The sequence below is a fragment of the Vulpes vulpes genome, chromosome 16 (assembly GCF_048418805.1).
Source record: "Vulpes vulpes isolate BD-2025 chromosome 16, VulVul3, whole genome shotgun sequence".
NCBI lineage: Eukaryota > Metazoa > Chordata > Mammalia > Carnivora > Canidae > Vulpes > Vulpes vulpes.
Genome location: NC_132795.1, coordinates 1,933,897 through 1,944,002, shown reverse-complemented (window position 1 = coordinate 1,944,002; position 10,106 = coordinate 1,933,897). Strand labels below are relative to the sequence as shown.

Sequence of the window (10,106 nt, the reverse complement as noted above, 5' to 3'; positions counted from 1 at the left end):
CTATGGCTATGCACAAGAATCTGGAAGGGGTATTTTAATGATGAGAAATAAATACGTGGCCTTGATGCAGAAGACAGGACGCACCTCTCCACGTTTTAAAAAAAGGTTATCGTGCAGCAGGTGGCCTTAAATCTTAGGGTGATTGGGCTGACAGGGATGCAAAGGCTCACGCGGTTCCTATAATGCTCGGCGCCGAGGCCCTCACACCAACCCCTTAGCAAGGAGGCGTCCGAGCGCGGGAAGGTTCAGGAAGGATTTATGACGTTTGCACCGTCAATGGAAGAACTGAAACGTGAGCCCTGGTTTCTTGACAGGAAATCCTGCCCTTGCTTCCAACTGTCCTTGAGCCAGACGATGGTATTTGACTGTCTCTGAAAACCTGCAGAAGGCTTCCTGGTTATTCCCCAAGAGGGGCCTGAAGCACAAACTAATTTTCAACGAGAGCGGACTCTGCGAGAGCGGTTCCAACCGGGCACATTCTTTTCTCCTCTTTCCACTCATTTTCAGGGCCACCTGGAAACTTTGGCTCGGGGCTGAGGCGTGAGGAGCCATCCCCGCTCCCCAGTCTTTCCTCTGCACAGCTGCGAAGTTCAGCGAGTTGAGCTGCAGCGCCCCGAGTTCGCTGTTCACTCTGCTGCTGTAAATCTCCCTCCCGGAGCACGTGACGATGCGATCCTTGACTATATATCCCAAGTGCAGCAGCAGCCTTGTCAGAGCGCTGAGCCCCGCGGGGAGGGAGGACGCCCTCGGACTTGGCCGTCTGGCAGCTCGGGACCTGGGGACAGTCCGCCGCCTTCCGTAAGTCAGCAGCGCGCCTCGCCTGGCCTCCGAGCCCCTGGGAGGAGGCTGTCCGTGCACTTAGTGGATGAGGCTTCCCTTCCCTTCCTCGCTCTCAGGAAACGCAGTTTTGAATCAGAACTAGGCTTCCGCTGGAGAGGCAGCACGCAAGCTCTCGCTGCTCCCTGCTCAGCTAGAAAAAGTTGCCCAGGGACGAAAAAGGGGTTTCGGTTGTCTCTGTGCTCCCTTGTCTTGGACTGATTGTTCCCTTTTGCTTTTACGACTATGAAGGCAACGCTTTCCACGGGCTCACTTTAGGAGGCGCAGATGTGAGGCCGCGGGTGCCTCAGCCCATTTCCTGAGCCCTCCCTGCCTCCCCCCTGCAGCCCCCTGCCCCATCCACTCTCGCTGTTTCGTGGGCCCCCTTCCCACGATTCCTCCGTGCAGAGCTCAGCTTTCTGGATACTGCAATCCCACAAACCTCGGGCCGGCTCGTGGGAGTCTAACCTGCAGGTCTCTCCCCAGACCCCGGCAGAGTGCGCGGCGCTTCAATGCTGAAGATGGAGCCTCTGAACAGCACGCACCCCAGCACCGCGGCCCCCAGCAGCCACCTGGTGTCCCACGTGCCCGGCAGTGAGAGCGGCAATGGCAACGAGTACTTCTACGTTCTGGTTGTCATGTCCTTCTACGGCATTTTCTTGATCGGAATCATGCTGGGCTATATGAAATCCAAGAGGCGGGAGAAGAAGTCCAGCCTCCTGCTGCTATACAAAGACGAGGAGAGGCTCTGGGGGGAGGCCATGAAGCCGCTGCCCATGGTGTCGGGCCTGAGGTCCGTGCAGGTGCCCATGATGCTGAACATGCTGCAGGAGAGCGTGGCACCTGCCCTGTCCTGCACCCTCTGCTCCATGGAGGGAGACAGCGTGAGCTCCGAGTCCTCCTCCCCAGACGTGCACCTCACCATCCAGGAGGAGGGGGCGGATGACGAGCTGGGGGAGACTTCAGAGACGCTCCTTAACGAAAGCAGCGAGGGGTCCTCAGAGAACATCCACCAGAATTCCTAGCACCCCCAGGGCCTCCGGAGGCGGCCCCATCTGCCAGCAGCCTTAGAGAGAGGAAGGACACTTTTCGTGTCTGGTTTCACTTTTGCAGCGCAGCTGCCACTTTAAAGAGACCTTTGGCGAGCCCCTGCACGGGGTGGTGGGGGAGTCTGCAGCCAGGAGGGCACGCGGCCAGTGGTGCACACCTGCCACTGAAAAGCCCGGAGACGCGCGGTGTGCACCTTGACTTTGGGGTCTGGGGCTCGGGGTTCCAGTTCTGAATTCGGCAGGTCGCCGTGCTTGCTGTTGTTTTCTCGCCGGATGCCCTGGGTAACTGCCCGCTCCGGGGGCTGCCCGATGCCTAGGACGTGCTGAGGGACTAGTTTTGATTTACTAATTTGCCTAGAGCTTTGTTCTAGATCTGATGGGCTGTAAGTACCTCTATGGTGTACCTGTGGCATTCGTTCACAGCGGGTTACAGAGCTTCTTTTTGGAGGTCTTTTGGGTTGGAGGGGGATGTCTGATGGAGGACTTTTGATGGCAGAAAGCTGGAGATCCAAACCTGGTTCATTTGCATACTGTAAGAAAAAGCCACTTTCAAACCTGTTACCATTGGCTGGGATTAGAAAAGAGAATCTGCTATTTCCACCCTTTGTCTAACCTGTGACCTTGAGCTCTGACCTCAGACCATCCAGCATCGCTTGCTGGCGTGACATTTTCTCTCGGTTGGAAGGGCTTCCCCAGAATCGAATCTGTACTCTGAATAGCTGTACAGGGGACTTTTCCTGATCTTTCTACAAGGGGTGATGGTGCACTTGAAGGAGGCTAAGCCCTTAGCTCTGCTGCTGCTTTTTTCCCAGCCTGGTTTTTCTGAGCTGGGAGCTGACACAACGTGGGCCTTCACAGTATGGCATTCCGTCACGTAGCGCAGACCTGGAAGGGTAGACTCAGGCAGAGGCTGGGGTCTGGGTTCTGTTTTCTGATCCTGAGCTGATTTGCTGTGTGGTCCTGGGCATGTCATCAAGAGGCTTACTGCCTTCATGAGACTCCTGAATCTAGATCCCCAGGGGGCTGGGAGGATGTCTTTGGATTTTAAGACTCTGTGATAAATCCTGTATGGCCTGGTGTGAGGAAGCTTGGAGAAAATATTTCCCACTTGGCCAGTTAGTCTGAGAACGGATCTGCTTATTTAAAGGAGCAGTTGGAGACTCAGAACACATGTAACTCGGAAATTTCGGGCGAATCACCACCCTGTTCGTGCTGTCATTTTCCCAGCAGTGAACCGGGGAGGCAGACACTGCATTTTACTGTGCAAAGTTCCCTGGGTAGTAGAATGTTAAGACTTCAGCTGAGGAACCAGAAACCTAACAGAAAACGTTCAGGAATGCTTGCTAACGTCTCAGTGTATTCCTGCGGTCAGTGGCTTTGGGGCAGACTGGTTAGGCCCTTCAAGGCAAGCAGGAAGGGAAACACACCAAAAGGTCAAATTTAATTCTAGTGAAAACGAAAAAAACCCAAAAAACCCCCCAAATTTCTAAAACATACTCTCCTTTGATTGAAGGTAGCAGTGACTACTGTTCCCATGAAAGGGTTAACAGTAGAGGAGCTGGTTTATCAGTTTGCCCTAACATAGTGCTAGAGGACATTCATGTTTGGGGGGGAAAGGGCCCTCCTTCAACTTTAAAATTCAGAGTGTGGATTTACTCCAAAGGGGGCTGTTGGGGGTGAAAGAAGCCAAGTTCAGTTTGGCCCTTTGCCTGGAATCACTTGAATTCTGAAGCTTTACTGCGACGGACATGTGCGTTGTCACATTTTCCATTGCTTAATCCTGAGGTTTGGTGCAAGTCTATCTGCGCCTGTTAAGAAAAAAAAAATGATGTATATACTTCCTTCTTATTCTATTAAGTTGTATAAAGTTGTCTTCTGTATTTAACAGTTTGTAATTTTCACACTATTTTTTAATTTAAATAAACAAACACGTCCCCCCCCCCCCCCAAGAATACGCGTTCTCGTTGATTCTTCAGCACCGCTGCGGGTTCCAGGACGAGCCCTCAGTCCCCAGCCGGCTCCGGCCGGGCTCCGGGGCATCCTGCGGGCGGGAGGGCCGCGGGGAGGGTGTAGCTGCCTGCGCCCGTGCCCCTGGGCGAGCGGGCCTGGCGGGGGTCAGCGGAGCCCACGGCCGAGCTGCAGGGCGGTCTGCCCGCCACCTCCCACTCTCAACTCGGGGGCTTGCACCAGCCCTGGAATTGGAACATGCGCAGAGCGACGCGGCGACCTGGTGCAAAGATGTTGCTCCGAATCTGGCCGCCAGGAAACATGTGGCTGGCACGAGGGCTAGGCCGCCGCCGGCCGGGGCGCACGGACTGGGACTGCCCGGCGGGAGGGGGCGGGGCGCACCGACTCCCGGGGCCGCGAAGCCGGGGGCGGGGCTGGAGGGACCGCCCCTCCCAGGCACCTGACCGCCTGGCCCCGCCCCCCGAGCCAGGCCGAGCCCCGCCCCCGGTCAGGCTCCGCCCCTGGGTCAGGCTCCGCCCCCAGTCAGGCTCCCACCCCTGGGTCAGGCTCCGTCCCCGGTCAGGCTCCGCCCCTGGGTGAGGCTCCGCCCCCTGGATCAGGCTCCGCCCCCAGTCAGGCTCCCACCCCTGGGTCAGGCTCCACCCCCTGTCAGGCTCCGCCCCCTGGGTCAGGCTCCGCCCCCGGTCAGGCTCCGCTCTCTAGGTCAAGCTCCCATCCCTGGGTCAGGCTCCGCCCCCTGGGTCAGGCTCCTCCCCCAGGTCAGGCTCCCCGCCCTGGGTCAGGCTCTGCCACCTGGGTCCGGCTCCCACCCCTGGGTCAGGCTCCACTCTCTAGGTCAAGCTCCCATCCCTGGGTCAGGCTCCGCCCCCTGGGTCAGGCTCCGCCCCCAGTCAGGCTCCACCCCCGTCAGGCTCCGCCCCCCGTCAGGCTCCGCCCCCTGGATCAGGCTCCGCCCCCAGTCAGGCTCCCACCCCTGGGTCAGGCTCCACCCCCGGTCAGGCTCCGCACCCCTGTCAGGCTCCGCCCCCTGGGTCAGGCTCCTCCCCCAGGTCAGGCTCCGCCCCCTGGGTCAGGCTCTGCCACCTGGGTCCGGCTCCCAACCCTGGGTCAGGCTCCCACCCCTGGGTCAGGCTCCGCCCCCTGGGTCAGGCTCCGCCCCCCAGTCAGGCTCCACCCCCGTCAGGCTCCGCCCCCCCGTCAGGCTCCCACCCCTGGGTCAGGCTCCGCCCCCGTCAGGCTCCGCCCCCCGTCAGGCTCCGCCCCAGGTCAGGCTCCGCCCTCTAGGTCAGGCTTCCACCCCTGGGTCAGGCTCCGCCCCCAGTCAGGCTCCACCCCCTGGGTCAGGCTCCGCCCCCCTGGGTCAGGCTCCACCCCCTAGTCAGCGTCCCACCCCTAGGTCAGGCTCCGCCCCCGGCCAGGCTCTGCCCCCCCGTCAGACTCCGCCCCCGGTCAGGCTCCGCCCTCTAGGTCAAGCTCCCATCCCTGGGTCAGGCTCCGCCCCCGTTCAGGCTCCGCCCCCTGGGTCAGGCTCCGCCCCCTGGGTCAGGCTCCGCCCCGGGGCTGCGCTCCCCCCCTGCCTGCGGCCGCAGCCTGTCTTTTATTCCATTTCCAGCTGGAAGTGCTGCAGAAAAATGACCAAACCGGTGACCCAGTTTGAGGGAGGCAGATGGACAGGGTGGCCTTGCTGTCATGTTGCTCTGTTTCCTGTGCGTTGAGCTTTCCCGTTTCAAGGAAACGTTGCCCTTAGGTTCCCAAATGACGGCCTCCCCGAAGTCTGTGCCGCGGGGTCTCGATTCTTCCCAAAGCGCATTGAGGATCGCAGCTCACCAGCTGGTTTTGGGACAACGTAAGACGAGGACGTGATCTGAAAAGACAAAGAAGCCTTTTTCATGTATCCTGGCTTAATGTCATTCTTGGTGAGGAAACAGTTAAAAAAAAGTCTTGTCTTTTCTTTTTTTTTTAAAACCAGGGGCGGAAGAAGAGGGAATTCTAAACTCTAATTGTCCTAAAAATATGTAGAGTACACTATGTCGTTTTAATGGAATATTTGTTTTCTTTAAAAAAAAAAAAAAAAAAAAGAACTTCTAAGCAGAACCTAAGGCCCAAGGGGTTTAGTCTGTGCGGATTTACTCATGCATGTGAAAAACTGAGAAGGGAATTTGGCCCCCTGCACCTAGGATATTAGAAACATATTTTAAAGTACTTAAATGTTAGGGATGAGGTAAATGGATCCTCCTGCTTGCTCCATGCTGTTCTAATTACACCTTTGTACGTCAGAGGCAGGCAGGGATGCTGCACAGGAAAAGATTTCTTTCAAGGACGCCACCATGGGAGCCGGATTACTGGGAAAGGCTGAAATGGGGCCCGGGCAAGAGTGCTCTTGGCTCATGATTCTGGTTGGAAAGTAGACCCCATGGCACATTTGAGAGCTGCAGTTGGAGGTTCCGTGGTCAGGCCCGCACTTCCAGGGCTCAGCTGAAGGAGGGTCACTTAGCGGCCTGTACAGTGTCGCCCTGACCATGCACGTCGTGGAACACCCCGCACGTGGAGCTTACAGTGCAATGGATGCTCCATTCACAGCCTCGGTCAGGCAGAGCTTACGGTTACCCGCCTGACTCCCCAGCTGGGCCTCGTGCTGGAGACCATCAGGGGGAGAGTCGTGGTTCCGGGAGAGAAGCTGGTGCCTAGGGCCGGAGGGAGACGCGCCAGCTCCTTGCCCAGGCCGGGGCTGGTCGCAGGCAGGCAGGGTGTAAATGCGGGTTCATAGACACTCAGCCTTATTTCGTCTGGCTTTCTAGGCTACCTCTGTGGCTCTGCAGCTGTACAGAAAGTACTCGGCCTCCCTGACACGCAGTCCCTCTCCTTTACCACGAGGAAGACCCACTGGCCTTCCTCTTTGGGGGTGTGTCGGGAGGGCATAGGGTGCGGCTGCTAATGACAAGAATAGTGCAACCACCTGTGACATACTGAGGGCTGCATGAAACCAAAGGCAAAGCAGCCCCAGGCTTCTACTTTTGAAAATGCATCCTGGACAGACATCTGCAAATGAAAGTCACCGAACCTTTCCTTCTGTGCTCGGTTTCCTCAGGAGACTGCAGTGTTCAGGAAGAGGATGTGATTTGCCAGAGAAGAAGGGTCATAAGAGGGAAAAACCACTGTTCAATCTTCGCCTTTCCCCATTTCTGAAATGTTTCCTCCCACACAGGAAGGAACAGTTTGGGATGTGAGCTGTTACCATGGAGATAACCAGGCGAGGTCACTTGTTTGAAGGAGGAGCCCACGGCCCCCATGGCACTGGATCATTAGAGCAGTTTTATGAAGTTGGGATTTGGTCCTTGACTCAGGCAATGACAAGCTCTGAGCCACGGCAGCCTCCATTCGTGGCGTGGAGGAGGGGATGCAAGAACGTTGTCCTCTGTCCCATACAACTCTGTCTTCCTTCTCTTTGTGCCTCTCCTGCCCATTCAATATAGGGCTGCAATTTTGTGTGTCCAGCTCCAGGAATTTCTTCTCTTACCTTGCATTTTCTTGCTAAGAACACGGTTCGGGAATTCTTCACATCAATAGCCACACCCTCTTCTGTCCTTAGTGGTTTTTCATCCCCTGTTCAGAGACAGTGAATGACATATTTTTTCTTGCCTTAGTCTGTTCCGGCTGCTATAACAAAGTGTCATAGGCCGGGTGGCTTATAAACAACAGAAATGCATTTCTAATAGTTCTGGAGACTGTCATCAGGGTTCCAGCATGATCAGGTTCTGGTGAGGACCCTCTTCTGGAGTGTGGATGGCTGACTTCTTCACATGGTAGAGAGAGAGGAAGCTAACTCTCTGCTTCCTTCTTATAAGGGCACTAACCTCATTCATGAGTGCCCCACCCCCAAGACCTAATCACCTCCCAAAGCCCCACCTCCAAATACTGGGGAGTAGATTTCAGCATGGGAATTTGGGGAAAGGCATACAGATACTCCGCCCATAGCATCTCTTTTCCCAACCTCCCTTCTTTCCCCCCCTCCCTTCCTTCCATTTCACAAAAGGAATGAAAACAACAGAAGCAAAACCGGAATGGGAACAACAAAAAGGAGCCACAATGCAGTCTACTTGTCAGGCATATACGTCACCCAGTTGTTACAAGCCTGTGCTTTGAACACTTTACTAGGTACTTCTAGGCACTTCACTAGTCTAGGTCACTTGTTTGGGGAAAATGTAACATCTCCCTGGCCTCCAAAGGGGTCAAAGTCTCCCCATAGTTGATTTCCAATAAAAATAATTCTATTTCAGATTTATTTATAACATCGATGCAGGGCTTTCGGGATGTGAGAATACATAGTATGTCTTTGAGCAGTTGAGGATGCTGTGGTGCAATTAAATGGGCAAAATGTGCTGCTTACTTAATATTTGCCTTGTTCTGTGATAGATGCTTTCCCTTTGATTATCTTACTTAATCCTCTCAAGCAGACCCTGAACTAGGTCTCTGATACTGTTAAGGGAGATATGAAAGTTGAGGCTCGGGGAAGGCAATGGCCGCCAATGTAGTGAGCGATCAGGATTCCAATGTAGGTCACTAGATATAAATGTGCATTCTTTAAACCACTGGGAAGCAGAGAGCAGGAGACTTGGAATCTAGTCTCATCCTAGACATTAGGCAGCCCTGTGCCATTGCACTGGTTGCTCAACCTTTCTGGGTTTCCTCCCTGGTAAAATGAAAATATAATATCTTTTCTATTGACCTCAAAACACTGTCAGAGCTTCAAATGAAACAACTGGAAAAGTGAAAAGTCTCTGTCCTGGATAGGGCACTGAGCGTGGACATTACTAGCCTGCAGCAATATCCAGCTCTTCTCCCCTTCTGAGAACATGGAAATTTCCACTTCTCGCCTCCTTCTCGGGCCCCTCCTCCCCTAACATCAGGGCAGGGATGTGACTCATTCTGGTCAATGTCGACTTAGTGGACAAGACGTATATCCCCTATCAGCTAAGGCCGTGGAAAGCCCAGGTATGATTTCTCCAGGGCCAGCCTTTCCTACATGTAACTAGTGAGACCATATGTTCCGGGTGGTGGTACAGATGGTCGTCGGAGACTGAATTGGCCTGAAATGGGACTGCATGGGAGCCAGTTGCTCTGGAGAGTTGCCTAAACCTGCAGCTGGCTTTATGTGAAGCAATAATAGCATGAGCTATGGTAAATATTGAGAAGTTGGGGTTTTTGCTCCTGTGATGGAATCTTACCCATCAGATTTTATAGGGCATGACAATTTAGAGAGACACAGAAGGTGCCTTCTACACCATCTCACCCAACCTCTCTGTGTAATGAGGAAATCGAGGCTTGCAGTGGTTAAGTGACTTGCTCAATGTCATAGAGGGAGATAGGAGTAGGGCTGGGATCACAACTCAGATTTCCTGACGTTGGGTTCGGGATCCCCATGGGGGGCACAGCCATGGAAGTCTGTGCCGGGGATTAGTGAAAACAAGGGACCGAGGGGGCCTCCTCACCTTGAGCTTCCCTGAGCAGCTCTCGGTCACTGCTGTGCCTCTCCTTGCTGGGCCCATGAACTGTGCCAGGAAGTAGCTCCTTTTTCCTTGGCCAAACCCTGGTACTTACTGCTCTTTGGGGGGATGGATCAGAGCTGGCAGCTGGCAGAAGTAAACACATTCCCCTAAAGAGTGCAATGTGACATCACTGGAAACTTTAATAAAGGGGAAGAAGCTATAAATAGGAGGAGGGAAATATTCAAACAGGGTTGAATGTAATTGTCCTGTATGCAGTTTCCTGGCTTCGGCCTTCTGTTTGTTTGTTTGTTTGTTTGTTTGGTCGTTTTGCATGTTTAAACCTAGCTCCAGCACCAGAGTGGTCCCAGGCAGTGTCCCTCATGTCAGCCACCTCCAACCCCCCCGCCCCCACACACACACCCCCAGTACAGAATGCTCCCAGGATCCATGCTCCTAGGTTCAGGGTAAGGACTCTTGCAGGTAAAGGCTGGAGATTCAGCTCTAGATTGGGGTTTCAGATGATGAAGAAACCAACACTGATCATTATTTTCATATTCTGAGCCCTGACATGAAAGAAACACTTTCTCTCTCATCTTGTTCTTCCTTTTTTCACTTAGAACTTATGCCTAAGAAGTGGATATAGTACTTGGTTACAGAGATTCTGTTTCTTTTTCAAAGTTTTCTACTTTTTGCTCTCCTGTTACATTGTCCTTGTGTCTCAGCTACAGAAGCTATGCCCTTTCTCATAGGATCATAAATCTCATGAAGGTCAGAGCCATGTATTATT

General features: G+C 54.2%; 1 protein-coding gene across 1 annotated transcript; it reads left to right on the top strand.

Annotated features, from left to right (window-relative positions):
* Positions 1 to 334: 334 nt before the first annotated feature.
* Positions 335 to 3,814, top strand: KCNE4 (potassium voltage-gated channel subfamily E regulatory subunit 4). The gene is made up of 2 exons (XM_072743105.1): positions 335 to 798; positions 1,303 to 3,814. The coding sequence occupies exon 2, from the start codon at positions 1,329 to 1,331 to the stop codon at positions 1,839 to 1,841; it is 513 nt and encodes a 170-aa protein (XP_072599206.1). The 5' UTR covers positions 335 to 798; positions 1,303 to 1,328; the 3' UTR covers positions 1,842 to 3,814.
* Positions 3,815 to 10,106: the final 6,292 nt, after the last annotated feature.

Coding starts and splice junctions, on each gene's coding strand:
- KCNE4 (XM_072743105.1), top strand. CDS start 1,329: ATGCTGAAGATGGAGCCTCTGAACAGCACGCACCCCAGCACCGCGGCC.